General features: G+C 43.0%; 1 protein-coding gene across 1 annotated transcript in view; it reads right to left on the bottom strand.

The window, feature by feature from the left end:
• Positions 1 to 26,224, bottom strand: part of LHCGR (luteinizing hormone/choriogonadotropin receptor) — a 52,192-nt gene extending 25,968 nt beyond the window's left edge. Inside the window, exons 1-6 of the mRNA XM_032877835.1 lie at positions 26,082 to 26,224; positions 8,432 to 8,503; positions 6,171 to 6,245; positions 3,230 to 3,304; positions 1,043 to 1,117; positions 877 to 954 (exon numbers count right to left, since the gene is read on the bottom strand). Coding sequence (XP_032733726.1) covers positions 877 to 954; positions 1,043 to 1,117; positions 3,230 to 3,304; positions 6,171 to 6,245; positions 8,432 to 8,503; positions 26,082 to 26,224 — 518 coding nt within the window. The remainder of the gene's footprint in view (positions 1 to 876; positions 955 to 1,042; positions 1,118 to 3,229; positions 3,305 to 6,170; positions 6,246 to 8,431; positions 8,504 to 26,081) is intronic.
• Between the last annotated feature and the right edge of the window lie 750 nt (positions 26,225 to 26,974).

The following is a 26,974-nucleotide window of genomic DNA, read 5'->3' as shown; positions in this document are numbered from 1 at the left end:
CATGGTGCCCAGAACACTCCTTCTGAATGGTGGGGCAAAGGTGGGTTCCCATGTGCAGACAGCAGGGACCCCAGAGGGAAGGAAGTCAGGCAGAAGAACAGTGAAGAGAATGGGTCGGGTTATCTTAGTACACTGCCCTGTGAACTTCATGTGCATATGAATCACTTGGGAACTTGCAGATTTCAAGTCAGTAGATCTGAGTCCTGAGAGTCTGCATATCTAACCAGCTCTTAGAAGATGCAGTAGATGCTGGTCTATGGACCACACTTTGAACAGCAAGGCCTTAGGAAAGAGCATAAAAGGGGTAGGATCTGTGAACCTGTGAACCCTCACATTCATGAGGGACTGTCAAATAAAAAGACACTATTTTCAGGTATTAGGGGATGTAGGGAATGGGTATAGATGGTGCTCTTCAGAAGCAAAGTAAAAAGTCAGAGAGAGTAAACGAGTGAATGCAGGCTCTATCGATCAACTGTCCTACCTACTTAGAGAGTATCTTTCCAAACTTTTCATTTGAAACTTGAAATTTCTGTGCTCTTTGAACCAGGGCAGCCATTTCCCTTCTGGCTGTCTCTTCCCAGCTTCAAAGCGTTCCACTGATGCAGTGAACAATTTCCTTAGTTGGTAATTTGGTCACTGTCAATCCGCAGGGTCTGTCTGATTAATTTTAAACAGAATGCTTCGGTTGGTGGTTGTGTGAACACATGACCGAGCCACAGTCCTGCACAACTGCTCTCACCGTTAGCATTTTTGGTCATAAAGAACGTTACCAGTGAATGAAGAACATGGTAAAAGATGAGAAAGAGCTCACCTCAAGCTAGAAGCGAGAATAGCAGGAGCCTGAATGGCAGAACGTGAATCTGGGAGTTTACTCACAGTGTTATGGATTCGTTACTCATCCCTTGAAAAGCATTTCCTGGTATGGTGGTTATGTGTAAATTATCACAAATTTCCCTGGAGGAATAAAATGAGAAATATTTACTTTCCAAATTTTAGCTGCAAATAGGAAACTGTTACGCATAGCAATCAGCCTGGTACTTACAGAATGAAATTAAATTCAGAGGAGAAGATCTTCGTAACATCTGGAAGCTTTCGGATGCCTGTGTTACAGATGCTCCTGTGATTTGGGGCAGGGTGGGGATGTGGGCAGAGAGTGAGTAAAAGTGTAAAAGTGATTGTTTTTAAGGCATAAAGATAAATGCAGTAGAAAGGCACTTTGAAAAGACTATCTTCACATTAAAAAAATACTGAGTTTGGCTTTATTGGTAGCACTTTCAGCTGTTGAAGATTGGCAGAATTTTAAAGCCCCTAACACCATGGGAGAAGTTGCTCTAAAGATGCCTGTTTAAAGATCTAGGGGCCCGGACTAAACTCTCAAGTCTTTGTCCTTTATGTTTCCATCCTGTCTTTTCCTATTGTATCAATTGCATTTTTCTGTTGTATTCTATCCCATTCCTTTTTGGTAATTTGCTCTCGATAGTTCTAGAAAGCATCCCTCTACTTTGGAATAGGATTTAACTCAAACCCTTCAGGAGTATTAACCTCCATATGAGAAATCCATATCCATCATTATTAAAAATCTTTCTTTCTTTAGCTGCCTTGTGGTTCAGGAAGTTCTTCCTTATAACTTACTGAAATCACTGTACATGCTTTTGGTTTTTGGAGCTAGTCAGGGCTCTTCTTCCTCCCACCCGTTATTTAAGCTTCAAAGAAGAGAGAAGCTTCAGTGATAGGTTAAACTGAAAGTTATTTTATACACAAGAATGAGACTCCTTTAGTCCAGGCATCTGGATTTCCTCGAGTTTTAAATTCACCTATGCAGGACTGCAGAAACTGATACAAACTTCCTTGAAATCCAGTGACGATGGAAGGAAGCCAGGTTTGTCCTTTGGCTCTTTCTGAGGCTCCTTCTTACCTGTAACCCCAGATGGCGCTGAATCCTTGCCCTCTCTGTGGCTGGTGATGGCACTGTAACTTAGCAATATGTACTGGGGTTGAGGGACTATATCACTTGTTTTTGGCGGGGGGGAATGCTATTTTATGGAGACAGTGATTCTTGGATAACAAGGGACTGCAGTGGTCAAATTTGGTTCTGGCATTATGTTTTTTTCTTTCTTTCTTTCTTTCTTTCTTTCTTTCTTTCTTTCTTTCTTTCTTTCTTTCTTTCTTTCTTCCTTTTCTTATGTTTTTCTAAAGTGGTTGACACTGAAGATGCTTATATGTTCTGCACAGCCTCGGAGGCCTGGAAAAGCAGAATACCTGGGCTAGTAGCCGTTCAGGGTTAGAGCTGCCAAAGGGGCTAGGCTTGGGCCAGCAGCAGCTCCTGTAGGAGGCCCCAGGGCAAGGCTGTACAGGTGACATGAATACCAGACCCAGAGAGATGTCCTCTGGTCCCTCTCCTTTTTTTTTTTTTTTTTTTTTTTTTTTTTTAGGTGGTGGGAGTTGTGGACTTCCACTCTGGAGATTTTATGAAATTTAACTTCTCAGGAAGAAGAGAGGATGTCTGTGTTAGAGGGATTTAATTTTTTCTGCGTGAATAAGTGACTGCTTGACCTATGAGAAGATCCATAGTGATCAGTTTATAGATTGTGTCAAGTTTTAGGAATTTTGGTTTTGTTGGCAAGGCAATGAGTCTGCTGGGTTACCGTGGGTACTCAACTTAGAATTCTAACTATAGACCTAATAAGATTTAATGGGAAATAGAAAATAGTGATTTAGTTTATATGGCACAGTGCCTACCTCAAGGTAGTACTTACAAAGTTTTCACTTAATGCATAAAGGAACAAATGAGATGAAGGCATCAGTAATTCTTTTTTGCATCAGTAATTCTTAACCAGGCATGGGTGTCCAATCAGAATTGCCTCTTCTACTTTCACCTGTGCTCTGTCTGCATCACCACCTCACCTTAGAGATTCCGATTTACTCTTTTTCAAGTGTCATGACCCTGCCTCCCCATCAGTTTTGAAAATCATTGCAAAGGGGGTGATATTCTTTTCTTGTGCTTTTTGGAGAGCAAAAATGTTGGGAGCCAGTTATATGGATTCTGAAGGCACCCAGCCTGGTAGCTGAAAAGAAATGCTGATTAAATTTTAATCAGAAGGCTGAAGACAGACGTGCAAATAATGCTAAGTATATAGTTAAAAAATTCCTCCCAACATTTTAACTGTTTTTGATTTTCATCAGATACCCAATTTCTCTCCCCAGTTGCTCAAAAAGGAAAAATTCTCACAGGTATTTTAACCGGGGGAGATTTCTAAATGCTCCAGCCTCGATGTACACCAGGTTTTTTGTGTTCTGGATCAGTCTGTAAAGAGAGAAGGAGCAGTTTAAGAAATATGTATTGTTTGGAATGTACAAGACCGTAGTTATCAGAAGATGATGGCTGGAATTACATCAATAAAAATCAAGTGACTTCTGTATGCTTGAGGGGAGCTCCTAAGAGCCTGCAGAATGAAAACTGCATGGTGGGAGCCACTTGGCTCTTGCCAGGAAGCTCTGCTCTCAACCTCTTTCAGAGGCAGGTATAAACCTCATAGCTGGGAGTCTGTTCCACCCCTACTCGGTGACACAGCACCAACTTCCAGGACTCCTGACCAAGTGGATCCTGCCCCACCATGAGCCTGCACGCTGGGGGTGATGGGAGAGTCCACTCCCAGGTCATTGAGCAGACTGGCTACTCTCCCTTATAGGCAAACTGGTCTTCTTCAGACTGGGCTGGCAGCCCCACTGACCAATGATCCAGACAGGCACTCAGTCTTTGGATCAGACCAGCGGCTTGGGTTTAGGGGAATTTTATGCTCATTGTTATAGATAATTTGTTGTGTGATGATGCACAGCTTCCTAACTTCCCTGAGCTAGTGTGACCTTCTATAAAATTAGAATAATAATATGCTCTCTTCCTTCCTCATAGGTTGGTATGTAATGAGTAATAGAATAGCTAGAGATAATGTAGGGAGGGCTTTGTAAAGTATAAAAGTATAGCCATGACTCCACAGTGGTGTAATGGCCCTTCTCCCTACTTCTCCAGTGACTTTGACCCTTTGAGAAGTAGCCACAGTTGCCTTTGACTCTCTTACCCATGCCACAACCACCTGAAAGAATGATGATTACTCTTGTTCTATAGTGTGTTGGTTGTTTGGAAGGGTTCTGGAGTCAGTTTGGTTTTAGTAATTGTATGACCTTGGATGCATCATTTAAAGCTCTGTTTCTTCATAGGGTAGTTTTTGAGAAGTAAATGTGTGTTTCTGGTTCACAGTAGGGCTTTAACCAGTGTTAACAATTATTAGTATAGTTGATGAAGCAAGGATGTTGAATGATTTATCTCTAGTCACACAGCTAAGAAGTAGCACAATTTGGAAGTGAACTCAGTTTTACAGACTCCGAGTCTAGTGTTCGTTCCCCCCTTACTATAGTTACCCACCATTGGTGCCTATTTCCACCTTTTATGTCCTTTCGATTCTTTGGAGGTGAGTGATGTTTTACTGTAATTATTTTTACAACAACTTAGTCAAGCCATTGTGGATCATATAAAGTATTATGTAGGTAGAGTGGAAGGAACTTTTAAAGAACTTTTGGGGTCTGATTTTAAACTACTCATCCATACATTCCCTCACTCGACAAACATTTATTAAGTACCTATGTGTGTCAGGCATTGTTTAGGTACTGGGGCTACAGCTGTGAAGAAATAGAGCCTATATAGACCTAACATCCTAGTCTCAGGGCCTTCCCTTGGAAAGTCCATAAATTTTCCCTTAGAGCATTTTATTTTTCTTTCTGTTGCATCATGAGCAATTTATTTATCTTAAGCTATTCTGGTGGTTCTCAGTATAAGCTGTGCTTTATTATGACAGGCAGATTTCTAGGTCTAGGATAGTACTGTCATTTATAATGGTGATGACCACTTCTATCCTTCACTTCCTTACCCCCTCCCCACAAATTCTACTTCATAGCCAAGTCCCAGACTATAAATCTGCATTTGAATATCCATTATTTTGGATTTCCCCATAATCAGTTGATGAGGTATTCTCACCTCCCTGAGTATATTGTCATCTCCTGGGGAAGATTTATTTTTTATCTCCTCTGTATTCCAGCAGCACTTGACCCTTGGTTGGACATGTGGCAGGTACTCACATTCTTATCAATCAGTTATTCTCTTTAGATAATTGCTAATTGGACCATTCATAGGGAGGCCTTATGATGTGGTGGGAAATGCATGAGCTTTGAAGACATACAGGCCAGGGTGGAATCTCAGACCTGCCATTGTGCCACTCTGGTAAAGTTACTGACCTCTCTGAGCCTCCATTCCTTCCCTTGAACAACAAGGATAATGACCCCACTTCGCAGCGGAACTGTGAGGATTAACACAACCTCAAGGAAATAAATGCCAGATATAAGTGCTTGGAAGATGTTTGTTCTAATATCCTTCCCCTTCTCTTAACTTTCAAAAGTCCTATGCAGGTGACATTTTTTAGAAGTTCAGGTTTGAGCCAAATAAGGCAGCAGTAAGAAGCCTGGTTTGGGAGTCACATGACCCAATTCCTGGCCCCAGCTCTAATATAGACTTGCTGTGTGACATCAGGCAAGTCAGTTACCCTCTTTGGGTCATCAGTTCATCAACTGAGAAGTGATTTGAGGCATTCACCCATCTTTTTTGTATATTGGAGGAAAATAATAATTTGGAAAGAATTGTTTTTAAGTATCAATTCTAAAATATCACAATAACAAACAGTATACACATGTCCAACACAGGATTTTACATGGATTTCTAGGAATCATTTACTAAATAAATAAAGATGCCCAAACAGTGCTCAATGAACTAATTCATGATCTCTAAGCTCCCTTTCAAATTTCCCCGCTATCCCAGGTACTTCATACCCTCTCTTCCATAGGTAAGAGCTAGTCGGCAGGACTCCACAATGTCAATTTTAATTTCCAACTTTGTGTTGTGATGTTTCAGAGTTTATACAGCTCCCAGGGAGAAGCAGTTGTCACCATGGCAACCTTCAGGCCACTGCAGTGAGAGAAATTAGTGCCTGCCCAGACCTAGTAATTGCTGTGGTCTTTTCCTCTTGGATTTCTAGCAGTGGATGCTTGGATACAAATACTGAATGGGCTCCAGCCATCAAGGATAATAGTGTACAGCAATAAACTATCTGTTAACTGATGCTTACATTTCAGACAAATTGAAGAGGTTGTCAAAGGCATTAGCTTCTATCTTTTCCAGAGAATCACTTTGAGAGATTTCACTAAAGGAGAGAAAAAAAAAAAAAAAAAAAAAAAAAAAAAAGAAAGAAAGAAAGAAACGTAAAAGAAATGACCATGCATGCATCATAATAACCTGTGTGTGTGACCCAACAACTAGGGCTCCAGTGTATCCTATTAAAAAGAACAGGGATGCCTCCCATTGTCCTCATGTCATAAAGTGCTACCATCTCCCTTTAGGAGCATTGACGGGCATCTATAACCCAGGTGCAGTTGAAATGCAGGTTTCAGTAGCCCCTCTTTATGTGACAGGGTTTTTTTCTTGTTTATGTATGACTCAGAGCTCCAGATTGTTAGAAATGGACAGGTCTTTTGAGAAAATCTAATCAGATTCCCTTCTATGACAGCTTTGGAAATGGAAATTTTCCAGAGGAGAGGCAAAAAATGCTTATGGGCAGGTTCAGGACAAGGCTCAGGATGTCCGAATTCCCAGCTCCATCACTTTAGTGAGGTTTTAATTTGGGTTGCAATTCATTGTTTCATAACTCTTTTTCCTTTTCCCCAAATCCTGCTCTGAGGCAATTGCAAAGTGGTCAGTTTCAGCATGTAGTATCATTTTTGGGTTGTAACTGTCTGTTTCTTTGACTTTTTTCCTTTTACCAAATGGAGGACAAGGAGTATGTCCTGTCCGCTTCAGAAACTGTGCTGACTTCATATTGCATGGTGAATAGTGTATGAATGAATGGATGGATGGATTAATGAATGGAATCTTTTTTTTTTTAAAGATTTTATGTACTTATTTATTTAGAGAGTGAGAATGAATGGCAGGCGGGGCGGAGGGAGAGGCAGAGAATCCCAAGCAGACTCCATGCTGAGCGTAGAGCCCTATGCGAGGCTTGATCTCACAACTCTGAGATCTCAACTTGAGCCAAAACCAGGAGTTGGGTGCCCAACCAACGGAGCATCCCAGGCATCACTGAATGGATTTTTTTAAAAAGACACAAACGTAAAGGAACTAGCCTTGCCATATACCATCCCAGGCATGCAGGGAATGTCACTGTTACCCTGAAATCCCAACATAAGCTACCATTCGCTGCCAGCTGAGAAAAAAAGTCTCAAATTCACAAATTGTACATTTGAGTGTTTCTAAGGTTAACATTCACTGAAGCCTTCAGACTCGAGAGCATTAGTCCACAGAAAGGCTGAGCCTAAGGCAGTTAATGTCTTTTATGAACAACACGATAATGGACTGGACTGATTCATTTTATTTGTACCTAATGGTTTGTTTCTTTAGCTGTGGCTGCTTTTCTCATGAGGAGGTTTAACACATTAAAAGTTATCAAAACTCAACATTTAAACTTGAGAGCAGAAGAGTAAGGGTTAGGTTCAAGGAAATTGTCATTCTGTAATTTTGGGGGAATTATTTTTAATATCCTCATTGCTTGCTAATACCCTAAAGAGCAGTCAGAGATTCCCCAAGGAGCTAGGATTGATGATGCAGCATCTTTAGTGATGTAAACTGGCTTCGAAAGCCCCATGGATTGTTAAGATCAGAGATGCTCTCTAGGAACTAAATGGCCTTTGAGGTCCTTTCACGTGGGCTGACATTAAGGAGGATGCTGAAAAACCAGACTCCTGAGAAAGTTCTCTCTAGCGTATGGTGTCTTACGCCCTAGAGGCTGAGACCCAGGGAGAAAGGATTGAAGTTACATCTGACAGAAATGTGAGATCATGTTGTATTATCGGGTTGCTTTACACTTTTGATGAAGGCCTTTTATCAATACAGCTATAAATACTGTGTTTTTGTCATATACTTATTATATTTTAGATATAAAGATTATCTTCTGATGCACAATAAACCTCCAACACATTTTCTTCTGTGTGGGTGTTATCTAAAAATGTGACACAAGGGAATAACTGCTGTAGCAGAAGGAGAATTTTTATGATTAGAATCTATTTTCTTCTCTACTTGAGAAGTTTATCATCACTTATCAAAATGCATTCAGTTCATTGAAGCAAGGTTAATTATCTGGAATTTAATGACTCTTGAAAATCATACTTTTCTTCAAAGGTCCCTAGATATTATTTGTATTATAAAGATAACAATACTGGGGTTTCTTTAACACAGTTCCTCTCCTAGAAAAATTATCCCTTTTCAACTATGTTTTCTCTTACAAAAAATTTATTATTCCAATTACAAATGTCTTTTGATATGCAGTATCTTACTTACATTTTTATGACCTCATTAAGTCCTCTGAAAGCTTGAGATGGGATTAGTTTGATAGGGAGATAGTTGAGTGATCTAGAAAAGAAGAAAGGAAAGCCAAGAGTTTAATATTTAAGACTGGGTACCTTTTAAGTTAATGAATAAAACGTGTGTGTGTGTGTGTGTGTGTGTGTGTGTGTGTGTGTAGGTGTGCATGTGTGCATGTAACTACATGTAACTCCAGAGTTCCAACGACTGGATTCAGGTGTAGAATTCCAACATATCGATAAAGAGATGTGCCAAGACTCACTTTTGGTCTTTATCAAAGAGTATGTTATTTTATAAGTAAGATCCCAAACTTTGGGCTCAGACACACCTGGGTTCAAATCTCCATTCTCCCATTACCTGGCCAGTTGATCCTGAGGATGTTATGTAAGCCCTCTATTTTGGTTTCTTCATCTATTAAATTGGAATAATAATTCCTCCTTCATGGGGTGGTTATGAGGATTAATCAAGATAAGCCATGTAAAGAACAGGGCTTGGGCACCAAGTAAAGAGCTGATAAATCATTGGAGGGTGGCCCCATAGGCCTTGTTGGGAAGATAGAAAATAAGCTGTCTTGAGAACAGTAGAGAAGTGACTGGTGAAAATACAATTGGAAACCAGGCAGGCAGAGAAGGGAAGATTCTAGGAACTAGGAACATGTTCCTGTTTTGATCTATACCGTCTTCCCCAGACAGGCCCTTTCAGCATCCTCCCCTCCAGACCATGGGACTGCTATGATAGCTCAATCACATAGGCATCTCATGCCATTTTGAGGGACCATCTACAGGGCATTCCGTTCAGTCACTCACATGTATTCAGAGGAAAAATCCGAGTGTTCTTGAATTGAGACAAAAGTTATGCATTACATAAAAGTTGAGAAAAGAGCAATTCCTCAGCAATAGCAAAAGCAGGACAGGATGATGTATGCCTGCTGGGGTTAAGACATCTCAGATGAAAGCATCTGCAAAGAGGGGTGAATGTTCAGCCAGCATCAAGCATCTACAGTGGTTCAGGGTTTTGGACCAAGCACTGGCAGAGGTCGGGGGAGTGAACAAGGACATTTCAGGTGGGAAGTGAGTATCAGGAATAAGAAAGTAGAGGTGGGAGATGCTGTCAAGTGGACTGTCGTGGTTGCTGGAAAGAACACCTTCTGCATCAGGAGTGTATTTGAATCAGGGAGATGTCTTATGGTCTCTGAAGGGACTTGCTACTGGTATAAGGTGCTATGTGAGTTGTGCACACCCACCTATAACCTTATTTTATCCACTCAACAATGGTATGAGGTGGGTATTTCCCTTTGATAGCAGAGGAAGTAGATCCCAAAGAGACTCAGTAGCCTGAACAAAGTAACGTGACCAAGTGGACTGAGCCCAGATGTTCTTTCTATGGTGTGATATTGAGCCAAAGTATGTGACTCTTTACCCAATCTCTTTCTCTCCCCACCACAAACTTAACTGAGGAATAACGACAAATATAATTCTATATACTTAAAGTGTACAGTGTGGTGACTTGATACACACATACATTGTGGAATCATTACCAAGATTAAGAAAATTAACACATCTGTCACCTCACATGGTTAACTCTTCTTGGGAGAGGGTGAGAACATTTAAAATCTACTTTCATTAGATCCTCAGAACATAGTCTTAGAACTCAAAGTTTGTGCCCTTTGATCTATAGCTCCTCATTTTCCCCTCCCTGCAGCCCCTGGCAACCATGATTCTCTTCTGTTTGTAGGAAACTGGCTGTTGTTGTTTTTAGATTCCACATATAAGTGATAACATACAGTATTTGTCTTTCTCTGTTTGGCTTAGTTCACTTGGCATAAAGCCTTCCCGATGTGTCTATGCTATCATAATTGGCTTCTTTTTTATGGCTGAAAAATATCCCTGTGTGTGTGTGTGTGTGTGTGTGTGTGTGTATTTACCACATTTTTTCAATGTACTCATTAATTTTATGAATAATAATTCATTAATTCATGAAGGACCCTTTGGTTGTTTCTATATATCTTGGTTGTTACTACTGGAATGAACATGGGATGCAGATATCTCTTAAGAGATGGTGATTTCATTTCCTTCAGGTCTATACAGGTAACCCACTCTCTGTCAGTGAGCAAGGTGGAGGAACAGGCATTGTAATCTTATTTCTCTTGATAAGAGAAATGCTGCACTCTCTCAATTTCTCCTACAGAGCATCTTACCCATAGTTCCTCTCTAGGGACTAATGCAGAGAAATTTCATTTCAGAGATGCTTTTACTCAACAGTTTCTTAGAGATGGTGCAACTTAGAGGAAGTAATCCAAACTTGATCCTCTGACTTTATTCCTGAAGACAGTCCCACCAAACACATTGTTCAATACCCAAACTTATTTAACAGGGCATCCAAGAAGAACAGGGACAGCGGGGGGAGAAATCTTCTTACGATGGCATGTTTGCTTCCTATATTTCTTCTGGAATCATGTCCGCTTGGCTTACTGATTAAAAACACAGTTTTATTGCTCTCTGCACTGCCAAGTCAATAAATTTCCAGAAGAGAAAGCTGTATTCTACTGTACTCCATGCCACATCAATAAAACTGACAGCCAAATTCTGATTCCAGAATCTTTATTGCTGGGGATAATGCAGTACAGAACATATTTTGGAGAGTGTTTACATAAAAGCTTAAAACGAACCCTTCAGAGCTGTTTATTCATGCAAATGGAACCCAGAAGCTCGAGCCTCTCAGCAAGCAGCCTCCTCCTCAGAAAGGGAGCACGATGTGGCTCCCAGGAGAGCAGTTTGGCTCAGGTTTGACCAGGAAGGTTGCCAGAGCTTTTGATTGATGGAGGGATGAGGGATGAGGAGCAAAGGTTGGACAGAAGTGAGAGAAGCTGTAGATCTCGTACTGGCTGTCCCCAGCGACTACAGGACAGCCCTAGTGCACGATGAAATTTTGTAGTTGATGTTGATGCTGCAGATCAGGAAAGGCAGCCGTAATGAGAATAAAAATAAAGTTCCTACCATAAAGGAGGCACTGAGCAACCAGCAGGTAACTTTGTGGATGTGGTTGGGGCGAGGATGAGGCCTGGGAGCCAGAGAATGGGGAGACAGGTGGGTGAGGCAGGTGTACTGAGCTTTTGCCACTAGATGTGTTCTCGTGAAGTGAAGGGCAGAATGTGGTTCTATGACTGCAAAGCTATTTTTCCCACTGACTTACATTTTTTTTTTCGAGATGTCATGTCTGCCTTCCTGATTCATCTTCAGTTGGCAGCAGTTCCTGAGCAGACGTGCCAATAACCATTTGAATGTACTGCCTTTGAAGGTGCTCCTTCTCTGATGGGTGCTTTTGTGAGGCCAGAAACTTTTAGCAATGTGAACAACTGTCTCCATAATAGCCCTGTGATTCTCCTCTGGTATACATCCCAGAGAAATTCTGACAGTGATACTTAAGGGAACCAGTTTAAGGATGTCCTTCACGGCACTGTGGCAGCAGGGGGTAGGATGCAAAGTGAGCGTCCATTACTGAGTGGGACAATGGTAGTGTGGGCAGCACGTACCTAACTCATAGGTCAGCAGCTAGAAACAAGAGTCTAAAGGCACACAGAACAGCCTGTGTGGATCTTAGAATCATGGTACTGAGAGCAACAAGTAAGAAATTCATGACATAAAATCCTACTTGCCAAATTAAAAAGTATACACATACAAAATATTAGCTATTTTAAGAGAAAACAGCTCAGCAGATATTAGGATCCTTGCCTATAGCAAGTTGAAAGGAAGTGAGAGAGGGGATGAAATGAATAACTGAAAGCAGAGTGACTTTGAATGGACCAGCGATGACGTTGCTTGCATGAAGAAGTGTGATCGACTTAACCCTCTGTATCTGAGAGACAAAAAAAGAAAAAGAATGAAAGTTCTATTTTGATGTATTGAGTCCTCCCCTGCTTTCCTTCCCTCTCCCCTTCCTTCTTTTCTTCTTTTCTGGTTTTGAAATTAGGCCTATATGTAGTCCAAGAGTTTTGTGAACTTCAGGAACTTCTGTGGAAAAGCCTAGTCAATATCATTTGCTGTAGAGCAGCAGCCAAGGAGAACTGGGGACAAAAGATCAAGGGCAAGGACAGTTCAGCAGCTCCACTGTCCAGGGTCAAGAAAGGAAATGAAAGCTATGCGTAAAGCAAAGACAAATAAAAGAGGGGCAGAGACTTTTCTGTCTCAGACAAGGAATGTGACAGTCCTAAACTAGGCAGCTCAGATGGTAGTAAAGAGCCAGGCTACTGGGCAAACGTAGGGTTGAACTTGTAGTGTCAAGAGTTCCGTCTGTCTCCTAAATAGTCCATGAGATGGTTTAAGAAGTTCATGGTGGGGGGCGCCCCAGCTACTTATTTTTATTACATTTCACAGCCTTTTCCCTTTCCTTTCCTTTTCTTTCCTTTCCTTCTTCCTATATGACACTTTGATTTTTAAATGAATGGATGATACAACATGGGTGACACTTGGATTAGAGCCAAATCCCACTTTGCCCAAGTGCCTGTGCTACAGATGTTGAAACAAATACTTAGATAGGACGACAGAGGCTGCCTTAATTTCATCAAACTCCATTTATTCATAAATCCTGTTTGGAATTCCCCAGCCTTTCCAGTTATGGGCTAAAGTTGATGTAATTGAAACTCAGCACTCACTCTAGTTCTGACATCCTGTGATTGGTCATGTCTCTGGTGGAGTCCTATGTCTTGCTGCATTGTTTACACTAAACTTAACAATATTTGGAAGGCAGGAGTACACCTGCGATGTCTTGAATTATACTTGCTTCCCCTGACACCATGTTGGTGCTTGTTTTTGCCTTGAGTCCTTATCCTGTAGCCTGCCTGGTCTCCCCAGAGTCCACCTAGGAGTGGAGCCCCTCTCGCCCTTCTCTTCAGTCACCATATCCTGATCCCTATGTCTCTGCTTCTTAAAAAACACTACCGACCCAGAAGAGTTCCTAACTGCTATATGGTTAGGTTCATCATTGTAGCTCTCATTGCTGGGTTCTGACTTTCAATCTGGGCCCCTGGCATAGATGGAGTCTCTTTGTGGGGCGACCCGGTACAGCTGGGTTAGTTCCTAGAGAGGATGCTGTGATTGGCTGCCAAAATCACCCTTCAGGACTGAGGCACTCATTCCCCCAGAGGCTGGGAAGGGGGACAGAGGACGCTCCTAAATAGTTGTTTCCCTGGAATTACCCTCAGCCTAATATTGCAGCCTCATCCAAGATCACCTCTTCTCTCCTGGGCAGCATGCATCCAATGACTGGTCAATGCAGGGTGAGGGCCTGACCCCTTTGCCTCAAGGTCGGACTAGTTAGAAGGGCCATCCCACCTTCAGAGCTCCTTCCCATGCACTCTTTGACCTGGACACCTTCGCAGCCAACCCCAATTGCCAAGCCACCAGAGCATTTTGTGTCAGAACTCAGCACCAAGGGACAATTTACAGATAAGCAAATAGCATTTACATAAACTCAATCACCCTGAAAAGGATGCCATATTATCAGGTCCTCCTTAATTGTTCCTAATGTCTCCTGAATACTCATGAGGTAGGGCTTGAACCCTTCTTACTTTTTTCTTCAGGGTTTAAAAACACAGATGACCTTGGAAGGAACCAGTTTGCCCAGCTCACTGGCTTGTTAAGGAACCCTCAAAATAATGTTAGCTGACGAATTTCAGAGTCAGGAGGACTGTGTCCCCCCTCAGTGAAATCCAGGATTTAGAAATCCTTGCTTATAAAACCCTATCAGTTGGGATCCATTTGCATTATCAAAGGGCTTTTTGTCCTACAAAAGAATTCCAAGGACAGTTCCTTTAAACAGCAAACTCCCTAGGTGAGTGGAAAATACAGTTCCAATAGATGCACTCTCTCCTTTTAAAGACAGATTTCACATGAAGTCAATGGCAACTGTAGGTTCCCCTCCTCCCCTTGGTCTTTAAAAGCTTGGATTGCATCAGGGTTTCCAAGTTAGGATCACCTTCTGAAGCCTGGGGGCTGAGCACGGCCAGAAGAAGGTGAGAGCCTGGGAAAAAGTCTTGCACCAAAGAAGGCCCCAAAGACTGGGTGGAGTCCTAGGTATCCTGTCAGAGCCTTTACCTGTCTTTCTGCCCAGCATAGCAGAAATGAAATATTTTTATTCACTTCCTTCTAATTATTTAGAAAAGCCATCTATATTATCGATTTACGAAAGCTACAAACATCCATCCATCTTTCGCAGACAATTAGTTTATTGCTAGAGCTATAGACTCTGAATTTTAAAATGCTACCAGATCAGAAGGAGGAAAAAATAAATTGGAGATGCTCAAAGCTTTTTGCCTAATGAACTCATTGAAATAGGAGGTGGAAGCATTACCTTACTTAAAAGAATGTTAATGCTTTTGTATTTATTACATAAGACCTTGATCTAAATTCAACAGAGACTTAAGAATGTCTGTGTTCTTTTCAAAGCTGCTCGGTAATTATAATAAACTTGCTTTCATCTTGGGAAGTAAAAGTGGCTTCTCCCTTTCTAAATGATTTTAAATCATTGAGTTTTCAAATGTATCGATCCACTTGGTAACTTCATTACTAGGTATGTCTTCATTTATTGGCCTCTTGTCTTCAACATTTACCTACAGGGAGCTGAGATGTCAATATTACCTGAAATATGAAGTCAGTATAGATGGACAAGCAATTTGTCCAGTTTTACATCTGGAAATTTGGAATGCTCCTTAAAAATACATTGAGGTGTTTTTGACTGACCACTCCTTTAAACACTTACTGTATTAGGCTCAAGGAATCAGAAGAAAGGGCTGCTGACCAGTGATTTGGTCCAGCCCCTCACTTTATAGACAAAGAATCTTCAGCTAGGAAAAGCAAAATGATTTCCCTGAAACCATGTGGCAATTCTGTGGCAGATCTGGACTAGAACATAGGTCACTTTGTTTCTGGTCCAGTGCTATGTCTTTCACTAATCGAAGCACACCAGTGCTGTTCCTTTAGGGCTTTTGCTGATAGACTCTACTAAACAATCCTCTGCTTCTCCGGTGAAAACATAGCCTTCTGACAGAACCATCAACTTCTGGAGGGCATGTGCTCATAGTCTTCAACTTCAAAGATGCTGCTTAAATTCCTCTTCCTCCATGAGCCTACCAGAGTGGGTTGTCTTTCTCTCTCCTACCCTCCTCAGCAAGAAAGACTACTCAGTTTTTTTCCCCCCTCTGTACTATTAATTTGAGAATGTACCAGGTACCCCATTCATACCCCATATGAATGTTTCCTCTGTTCCACCACTGAACACCCATTCTCTGGGGACCCTGCCTTCACAAGGGTTTCTTGCTTCCAGCTCCTTTATTCCTTTCCCACTTCCAAATTTCTTGAGCATTCTTTTCTCCACTCTGACTAGTCCCTGACCTGGTTTACCCTCACCCCACACTGGGTTTCCCCTAACAGGTCTAGATTAATTTTCCTGGTAACTCCCACCATGTTACTATCATAGTCAGTTATCTTTTCTTGGCCTGCCTACTATCTACACGTGTCTCAGCCCTGTATTCAGGCCCTTCAAATAAAGGTTTAAACTTCATTTGCCGGTCCTGTCACCCACTATTTCTCTCACATAATCCACACACTCAACTTGTGCTGTCCAGTCAGGCAGCCACAAGCCACATGTGTCCATTGAGCCCTTGAAACACAGCAGATCTGAATTGAGATGCACTGAAAGTGTACCATATACACTAGCTGTTGAAGACTCAGAAAGAAAAAGAATATAAAGTATCTCATGAATAGCTTTTGTACTGATTACATGTTAAAATGATAATATTTTATACATGGAGATTAAATGAACTATTTCACTGAAATTGATTTCACTTTTTAAAAGCTCTTTAAACTTGGCTATTAGAAAATGAAGATCACACCTGTGACTGATGTTATATTTTTGCTGGACCGTGCCACTGTGGACAAATCACCCTATTGTGGTTCCTGAACTTGCCTCTACCTTTTCTGCCTTCATTCACAGTGTCTCCACCATCTGGCACATCCACCCTTCTCTGCTGGTCAGCTTCTACCCTTGGTTAAAGGTCTCTCTCAGAGGCTCTGTACTTTGCAGAATATGCCGTCATTACCAATGGCATGTGCTTTCTCTCTGGAAGCAGCCTCGTGGGGCAGTGAAGACTGGACTCCGGAGCCAGACTACTTGCATTCAAATCACAGCTTCACTCATAAGATAATGATGATACTAACTACCCCAGTGATTTTTGAGATTAGATAAGGGACCGTTTATATAGTACTAATATAGCATCTAGCACAAGATAAAAGCACAGTGAATACTTTTAATCCACAGCTGCTTACTGCAAAGGATTCAAGCTAACGCAGTGACTTCTAGCAACAACTCTAACTTCCTTGTCAAGGGTAGAGGATTAGTGGGCGTGAGGGGCTGGTGGGTTCAGTACATTGGAATGGACTCTTCTATTTGTCATAGGTCACTCTTTAATCTATAAAATATCTGTGACTTTTCCCTGACTCAACTCTCTGCTGATTATAGATAGGACAACTGAGAGGGAGGGTAAATATTCCCACTTGGTATCTTTCTTTTGGGATCAGGTATTTCTTACAGGTGTCACCTGACAGCCCTTTTAAAAAATGATAAAGAACAATTTTCCATTAAATGTTACAACCCTAGAGAACCACTCTGCAGAGCTCTCATTTGCTCACTGACTTTAAAAAGTTCAGTCAGTTGGAACCCTCCCATGGCAAAGTGTAATTTGGGTGACTCCTCCAAGACAGACTTTCTGGAGCACCCAAGAAGCTGTGAGGAGCTTATGAATTATAGTGTGAACCAAAATTTTCAAGAAGATTACCTGGATAATAGATTTTCCAAGTCATTTGTGCAACAACTAAATTAAAGATATAAAGCCTCCGAGGAGAATGGTAAACACATCTAAGCCCTTACCTCAAAACCCATTTAAAGTTTTCTACAGACACAAAGCCAAATAACCCAATCTTTACCCCTTAAACTGAATTCTTCTAGCAATAATATAACATGACAAGAATAACTCTGGTAAATAAAATTACATGTTGAATTCTCCCCAGGGAATGTCTGTATCATCTGTAATCATTTCTCAAAAGTATTTTTTAGAAGCCGAGAATATTATGTTGTCAGGACAGTGACACTGAAGGTATGCTTCAGGAAACTCTTTCATTACAGGCTCCTGTTCCAGACACTTACAAACTTTTCTTTTTTCTTTTTTTTTAAATAAGCCTGTAAAAGCTGGTTGCAACTGATATACTACATACTTTTAATTAATTTGAGGATAGATTTAAAGTTCCTGAAATGAGGCTCAGGCAGTTAAGTGTCTGCCTTCGGGTCAGGTCATGATCCCAGGGTCCTGGGATGGAGTCCTGCGTCCTACTCCCTGCTCAGTAGGGAGTCTGCCTCTCCCTCTGCCCTCACCCTGCTCATGCTCTCTCTCTCTCTCCTTCTCAAATAAATAAATAAAATCTTTAAAAAAATAATGAAGCGCCTGAAATTACTGGCATGAGTGCCTTCACTCTTCACCAGCTCCTCAGCTCTGGTGGATCCCAATTTGTGTGGTTATGTTGCTCAAAAATGCCCCTTCTGTAGAAGCGCCTCATTGCTGGTTGCGTCTGGGTGGAGCATCTCCTTGACTGTTGCTCCTTTGCTCTTGCGCAGGCAGATTCTCTCTCTTGGGAATTTCAAACTTGTGCTAGGACTGTGGAGCTGACTCATTGTAAAGGTGGAATCTAGAGGAATGGGAACTGACCTCCTGCTGCTAAAACGCCAAATGCTCTTGGGATCCTGCATATCCTTTTGCCTTCCTCCTTATTCTTCTGTCCGGTTAAACTCTGATGATTCAGTTGGTCAGAGCTGATTTCCAGTGCTTACAAATAAGAAAAGCCTTAACTGGAGCTCTGCCTCCGTTTCCAGGGGGAAGTAAGCCTCCGTTCCATTGAGGACCCATAGCAGGGGGAGTGTGCTGGTGGTCAGTGAGAGAGCAGAGGGCTCTGGACAGTGATTCGCCTGTGGCTTCTCTAAGCCCGTGTCAGAGAGTAGGACCAGGCTTCTGGGATAGCCGCACTGGTCTGGCTGTCCCCGTAGAGAAAGAGACTCTGAGAACTACAGCTCGAGCCATGCCTCCACTGAAGTTTCTTCCTTACTCAGACTAGAAGCGATGACCCCCTATTCTGAACTCCTACCAGACTTGGTTTATAAGCTTCCTCACCTCCTGCTTGTCTCTGCAGTCATCTGAGAACTAAACCTCTCTCTCCTATGGCTGAAGACTAGAAGCTCTTGGAGGGCAGGGGCAGTGTCTGTGGGTTCTGCATGTTGTCTTAGACACTTCAGTATGTAATTCCCAGACAGTCAGCAGGTCTTCTGTGTGTCAGCCAGAGCCTTGGGATGGGGAATGGAGAAAAGAAAGGACCCAGAATAGGTCAGATGCTCTAGCCGAATACACAGGACTAATCCGGTTGTACAGTAGAAAACAGCCTCTAATCAGGTGTTAGGAGGCATGTTTCAAAGGCAGCTCAGCCTGTGCTGAGAAGACTAGCATATCAGACTCCAGGCAATAATGAGCTCTGCTATTTTGAGATTCTAACTTATTCACCTTCCAGGTTGAGAAGACCTCGGGGGTCATTTTCTCTAATTATCACCTCCCAGGAACAAAACTATTCCACTAGGCTTGCCCCTTGGAGGATATGTATTTTCTGTTCAACCTCATTCACCAGCTGTGGGTTTGTAGTCTTCTCTGTACCATCAGATCGTTACAATCACACGTTGTAGTTAGGTGGAACCTTTATTTCCTGGTACTTTTGGCTCTGCCAGCACATTTATCTTCACCACAGTCAGCCCTGCTCAGGGGCAGGAACCATCTCGCCCCTTTTATAGACAGCACAGAGGTTTTATCACTAGCCCAAACCCATGGTGCAAATTAAGGGAAGGAGACCTTGTGCTAGAACTCCAGTCTGCCTGGTCTTTATCCTGTTGATCAGTTCAGGTAATGGGAAGGCTGCAGTGGACCCTACCTTGTCATACCAGATCAGCCCTACCCCTGTGGGCTCAGAAATCCTGTCTGCTGCTGCTCCTGAGGTAGAATTAGGAACCCAGGAGCCACCTCATTTCATCAGAGTCAAGGACAAATGTCATAGCAGCGGGGGAGGGGGAGCTTCATTCTGAAAGCTGAGTTTTACTTTTAAATTGGACTTTTCTGGGTTTGGCTCAGGTGGCATTAAGCTGTTGTTCAGGACCACACAGAGCGCAGCTGTGAGTTGTTTGCTGACTGGGAGGGGGTGTCCTCTCCCTGTGAGGCAGAAGCTGGGGGGAATGAAGCCCATAGAGAGAAGCTGTTAGAAGCTGCCTACCAAGTCAGAAAGCCCACCTGCCTGGTGGGTGGGATTATTTTAATTCTCCTCTTTAAAAAAATAGCTGGTGAGAAATTTGCTAAAATCTGCATTAAATAAGATTTTTTGCACGCCAAGGGGAGCTGCCAGAACAGAATACATATGCTTCCATGGAGCCTGCCCCCTTGGGTCTGGAAATGAGCATCAGGGTCTCTCTACCACCACTATTCACATGACTTTAAAGTTCCATGGGTAAGATTATAGTTGCCCATGGCCAAGACACTGTCTGATGCAGCCAGTCTGGCAGATTACATTTTGGAAGAAAAGCTTTTGTGCCTCATTTCAAGACCTGAAAAGAAGCCAAACTGAGAGGCTTGGGAAGAAGATAGAGGGGGTGAAGGAGCAGAACTGGAGCCCTGAATTAATCTGACTTACTGCTTTTGAAATAAAAAAGAATAGGGCAGGAGAAAACACAAGGAATTATTGCTCTCCAAGGAGGATGCTGGGTCTGATGCCAAAGGAATTGGTGTATGAACCACTTTTGGCTCTACACTTGCACTGAGATTTTGGGAACTCTGTTGTTTGCTTTTTTAGTGTCCTGCTAGGGGTCATCATTTACTGTCCCCAGAAAGATGATTTTTAAACTAATAAAATTTGGTCCTTGCAAAGTTTCCTCCAAGGAGTCTGTTCATAGGCACAGCCAGGTTTAAGAATTGCCTTGAAGGTGTCATTGGGAGACTTGAGTCAGAACTGAGGTTCAGGATAACCTCTACTTTGGGCCTTTGCTTTTGTTAGGTGTGTGGGAGTGGTGGTGTTGGGAGCTGAGACGGGAGCTTTATGAATTGAGCTTTTTTTTGTTTGTTTGTTTTGTTTTGTTTTTGTTTTTGTTTTTGGTCAGGCCCAGCTGCGTGGAAGCTGAGGGCAGGGCCAAGCTGTTGTACTTGCAAGAACTTGGTATGCTTTTTCCATGTTTTGTAAACTCTTACCTTGTACCCTTGACTGGGAACCCATTGGTCTCAGTCTGGGCTCCTAGGGGATTGCTTTGGTTGGTTTTAATGGATCCTGGGTTGAAGACTGATTTTTCTCTAGTAAGTGAGTTAAAATAAACAAATAACAAAAATCAAAGCAATTTGGATGGGATATACTCATATGGGTAAGCTTCTAGTTTTGGTTCTTTGAAGTGGATACATTTACTATGCCCATTCAAAGGACAGACTGGGGGGTCTGCAAAATCTGGAAACTAGGCATTGATATAACACAAAGAACTCCCTACACTACCCATATCATCTCCTCACCTCCCTGTCCTCTATGATGGAGATTTTTTAAATGACATTGAGATGCAGTACATGCTAACTAATATACATTTTTGTTTGTGTGTGCGTTGGTTCATTGTTCCTATTCAGCTGTCTACTCAGTTTGATAATCACAGTAGCTGAAGAAACACATGAATATGTGCTGAATGTGAATCATAATACCCATCAAATTCTGGGATTCTTAAGTTGACTAGGATCTCTTCAAGTGGTTGTGGTTCTCACTTTAGCACAGTGATTCAAAACCAGAGGTAGGGGTGAATCTTGCCTCCCATGGGGCATTTGGGCAAATGTCTAGAGCCATTTTGGTTTGTCATAATTCGGGACGGCAGCACTACTGGCATCTAATGGGTGGAGGCCAGGGAAGCTGCTAAACATCCTATAGTGTACAAAACAGCCCTCCCTCACAAATGATTGTTTGGCTCCAAATGTCAGTTGTGCTGAAGTTGGGAAACCCTGATCTCCCAGAAGAGGCTTATTTTGAATAAAAGGTTACATTATGGCAGGGTATGTGCAAAGATATAGGTAAGTACAGAGTATCAAAGGATGCTTGTATGGGAGGGAGGAGACGTTGGAGAAAGCTTCAAGGGGACATGACTCCAAGTCATGATTTTTACTTAATGTCTTTGTAATCAGTTGTTCAAGAATGACTGACTGAATATTTATTAGTTAAGGACTATATATTGGGATTTTTTTTTTCTTTTTGCACAATGCTCTGGATAATGTGAGTATTTCTGATGATTTTGTATTTTCCTTTAAAAAAATTCCCCAAAGGGCCTAGGAGAAGCTTAAAAAGCTCGAATCCATTCAACTTTATTCTTTGCTTCTCAGCAAGGAATCTGAATCTAGTCTAACCTGTGGTTCTTCCACTGGGACTCTTCTTCCTTTCTCTCCTTCAAGGTTCAGCCCCACAATCCTTCATCTGTGCAGCCTTTCCTTGGAGATTTCAGTCCATAGTAATTGCTTTGTTCTTTGAATTCCTAGACCCTTGTTACCTCTCTCTCTGACCACATAACTCTCTTGCGTGTGTTTCTATCTAGATTGTGGGCTCCTCTAGGGACTGGGACCGTGCCCTCCACCCGTACATCCCTCTACAGCATTGAACATTGTTCTGGACCCTGATTTTCACTGAAGCTACGAGAAGGAGAAACATTCAGGAAATATGTCAGGAGCCTAACATCTTCTTGTAATATTAGATTGATAGATACAGCACATTTTATCCTTCCAAAGTCTTTGGATTATTTCTTATAATAAAGTTTAAGGTTTAATGTCTGTTCAGTAGGCATGACATGGAAAAAATAAATTGCCATTATTATTATTAGCATTTTCTAACTAACAGATTTTTCAGAAGCTGTTTCCATATCAAGAAGATCAACCTTTCTGTTGTCATAGAGACAAAGATCTTAATATAACCATGGGCAAGGTGAAAAAAATTTTTTCCCTTTCCTTCCAGATGTCTGAGACTAATAAAAAAAGGAAAAGGAAATGTTTTAAATCATTTTTTCCTTTTCTTTCCCTCCCCCCAATTAGAATGAATGAACACGTGGGAGGCTATTCTTTGTATCACATATTTGATTTTACATATTTAAGTTTTTAATAAAACATGGAAGAGGTAGAAAGATATGAGTGATTGAATAGTGCCCTTTTCAAAATTTGCAAACAGTGGGTTGTCAATGACAATTATAATCCATGTATCTTTATTTCCCCTTTTTAAGCCAAATAGTGGAATTTAGGTGGAAGTCTTACAAGGCAGACTTCCAAGGCCTGGAAGATTAAAATACAAACTAGCATCTACTGAGGGGCCAGTGATGAATTCTGAAATGCTGTGCTGTAGTACCTGGCTCCTCCAACTGCCAGAAACAAGAGTGCTCCCCTTCTTTCTGCAGAGTCCGACCCTGTGCATGACTTCATGTAAGACCTCTCTCTTCTTCTGGGTGCCTTATTCATGATTTCACCTTTCTTCTGATGAGCTCCTGATAATTTGTTATACATAGCATTTTTTCCCTATCTTGTAATTACTGTCTCCCATTTCATTCACTCATTACCAAGGAAAGAGGACTTCAGTATGAAGCTGTTCACTTTTCCTGTCTTCTGCCTCAATGCGAAGTTACACATTTATCCATCCCCCAGGACTCAGGAGCATCCCCTCTCTAAGATTAACCCTTCCCCTGTGATCTGAGACTGACACTCCCACCCTCACAGAGATCTTACTCGATCAAATATGTTCTCTCCCAGCCCTCCTATCTTCGGTCTGTCCTCCATGTCTTCCTTCTCTTACTGCTCTTTGACGACAAAAACGAACAAAACCTTTTCTCAATCCTGCATATTTTCCATAGTGCATGTGTGTGTGTGTGTGTGTGTGTGTGTGTGTGTGTGAGTTTAGGAAAATGTAACTTTCTTACAAAGACAAGCAAATATAAAAACACAGTTAATAGTCTTTGGTACTCAATAGCAAAAGGGGACCTTGGTCAGGTTAGTCCATCTCTTTGGACCTCAGTTTCTTGAAGTCTGTCTGATAAGTGCTGGCGGAATGAGAAAGGCTGTTAGTGGCACAATCATTCATAAGAGCAAGATGGGAGGTTTGTCAGGGAAGGACAAGGGCTGGGACTTAGAAGGCAGTTTCCATAAATTTGTGGATTGATTGAAACCAATTCTATCAGCATGGTCCTCGCCTTCAGGGAATTGAGCTGACAGATAATTAATGGAAACTAATGAATATAAACCCCTCAATCTTTAAACTGTATCTCTCAACTGCAAACATTTTCTGAAGGCCACTAACTTTATCTTTATTTATTTATGTATTTATTTATTAAAGAGAGCACTCTTGGGAGGGGAGGGGGCAGAGGGACAGAGAGAATCTTTTTTTTTTTTTTTTAAAGATTTTAGTATATGTGCTGCCGAAGTGAGCACTTTTTAAAAGATTTTATTTTATGTATTTGTCAGAGACAGAGAGAGAGAGAAAGAGAAAGAGGGAAAGAGGGAGAGAGCACAAGCAAGGGGAGCAGCAGACTTCCCACTGAGCAGGGAGCCCGATGTGGGACTCAATCCCAGGACCCTGGGATCATGACCTGAGCTGAAGGCAGACATTTAACTGACTGAGCCACGAGGTGTCAAGGGAGAGAGAGAATCTTTTTTTTTTTTTTTTTAAAGATTTTATTTATTTATTTGACAGACAGATCACAAGTAGGCAGAGAGGCCGGCAGAGAGAGAGAGAGGAGGAAGCAGGCTCCCCGTTCAGCAGAGAGCCCAATGCGGGGCTCGATCCCAGGACCCTGGGATCATGACCTGAGCCAAAGGCAGAGGCTTTAACCCACTGAGCCCCCCAGGCGCCCCGAGAGAGAGAATCTTAAGCTGGCTTCACACCCAGTGCTGGAGCTGATATGGGGCTGGCTTTCTCCACCCTGAGATCACACCTTGAAATGATAATTAAGAATGGGATGCTTAACTGACAGAGTCACCCAGGCACACCATGAAGGCCACTAACTTCTTCAGGGGAGAGGCTCAGCTCCTCAGGAGAGAGGGGGAATTCCCTTCATGGAGTGGACTCTTGACAGACTGCTGGGGCCCAAAGAAATGGTGGGGGATTGCCTCTTTCCTCCCCAAGAATGGAAATTCATTGCTGCCACTGGTTAGAATAAAACACCAGTCTCCACCAACCTAGTGTCTTTTGGATACTTTTATAGTTCTTGTCTTTCTTCTTTTCTTCTAACAACTTTATTGAAATATAATTCATATGCCATAATATTCACCCATCTAATGTGTACAGTGCAATGGTTTTTAGTATGTCTGTGGAGTTGTGCAGTCATCACTACAATAGAATGCTAAGTAATTTTTGTTACCCCTAGAAGCCACGGCCATTAGCAGTCCCTGGGCCTTCACCCCTACCTGGCAGCTACTGATCTGCTTTCTATGTGGACATTTCATGTAAATATAATCATATGATGTGTGGTACATTTTTCTTTTCTTTTTTTGTTAAAGATTTTATTTATTCACTAGAGAGAGGGAGAGAGAGAGGGAGAGAGAGTGAACAAGCTGGGGGGAGGGGCAGAGGGGGAGGGAGAAGCAGACCCCATCCCCCCCAACAGGGAGCCCAATGCAAGGCTGGATCCCAGGGCCCTGAGATCATGACGTGAGCCTAAGGCAGATGCTCAACTGACTGAGCCCCCCAGGAGCCCGTTTGTGTGGTACCTTTTTCTAAATCAAAGAAGAGAGACCAGGTGACACTGATACACTAGCACTAAAGGCCCCTGGTCTCTTCAACCCATCGCTTCAGGAAACAACTTCCTCCACCTGCTTGCTGATGTGTGCAATTCTTTTAATCACCTTTGTAAAGGGGAGGCCTGGGTGGTGTGTGGGAGGTGTAACACAAGGCACACCTTGATCAGACAACCAGATAGAGATGCAAGTGCATCTGGGAAGGGGCAAAGCTGTGGCTTGTAAACTTACTAAGGCGCACATCGGCACTGGTTGGGAAACGGGGCCAGCCAACAATCCCGGGTTGAGTGACTAGGTCACCCCTTGCCAAAGGGCGCGCCACCACATGCCTAGAGGAGCTCAGGGTGCCGGAGGTCACGGTAACCTTCAACAAGCTGGCTGGCGCAAAGGTCAAAGACATGGACAACTGCTGATTGAGAAGCATCACAACCGATCCCCTTCCAGCAGCTGCAGGGAGCGGGCCTTCCCCCCCTCCGTGGCTTCTGGGCAATTCCACGCCCCTTGCCCCAGCCCCAACGGGGTAAATCGGGAAATTGCGGGTCTGGGGCCACCAGAGGCTGCAGGGTACGCAGCGACAGGGCCCCCACCCAAGGCGTGGCACTGGTTGGCAAAGATAGTTCCCAAACTTTGCCTTCTCACCACTTTAAAAGGTGGAATTTGATAGGACGAAGCCTTTTTTTCCCAAGCTTCCAGGTAAAGAGGGCCAAAGAGTAGGGAAACGAGGTGGCCCGGAGCAAGCGAGGGTGCCGGGGCGGGGCGCCGCGTACTCACAGTCCGGTGAGGCCGGCCCGCGGGCCGGGGCAGCGCAGGGCGCCGTCGGGCGGGCAGCTGCAGGGCTCCGGGCAGTGCGCCCCGGGAAGCGCCCGCCGCAGCAGCAGCAGCAGCGCCAGCAGCGCGGGCAATCGCCGCCCCATGGCAGGCGAGCCTGAGCGTGGGCTCTGGCGGCGGGCCGGGTGCCCTGGCCAGCCCGGGAGGGCCGCCGGCGCCCCTCTCCCCGCCCCTCGCTCTGCCCACCCCCTCTCCCGCGCCCGCCCGGCCTCGGCTGCTGAGACTGCTCTGCCTCGACCTGGGGGAGCGGCCAGCGACCCCACCACCTCCTCGCTTCTGCAGCTACCCCCGGCCGGCCCTCTCCTCTAGTTACAGGAAGGAGAGGGTGGTCCTGGTGAATGCTTTGGACAAGGAGTAGGGAGCTCCGAATTCTCACCCAGGCTCTGCGGTAACTGAGTGTGAAGTTGAGCGAGATTTGTCCCTTCCAGGAACTTCTCTTATTTCATCTGTGAGAGGAGCAGACGGATACTATGCCCCGCTCAGATGCTTTTCCTCTCCTTGGTTCTCAGCCCCAAATTCTTCTTCCTTCTGTCCCACCAACTCCCTCCCCACAAGTAACCTCTGTTCCCTCAAATTCCCAAATAATTTCTCTGTATTTTTCTTGGTAGTGACCACTTTTTTCCTTACAGTATAGCTATTTGAGTCTGTTCTCTTTCTCCACTACATACTGTAACGTCCTAGAGAGCAAAATCCAGTTCAGATTTATTTTTCTATTCCTGGCTTCCTGTTAAGTCTCTCTCTATCTCTTTAAAGATCTTATTTATTTGTTTGAGAGAGAGAGAGAGCGAGCACAGCAGGGTGGGACAGAGGGAGAGAAGAAACATTTACTTATTTAT

This window comes from Lontra canadensis, unplaced genomic scaffold, assembly GCF_010015895.1.
Source record: "Lontra canadensis isolate GAN:19392208 unplaced genomic scaffold, GSC_riverotter_1.0 scaffold61, whole genome shotgun sequence".
NCBI lineage: Eukaryota > Metazoa > Chordata > Mammalia > Carnivora > Mustelidae > Lontra > Lontra canadensis.
Note: the sequence above shows the minus strand (reverse complement) of the source record. Positions and strands in the feature narration are given on the sequence as shown.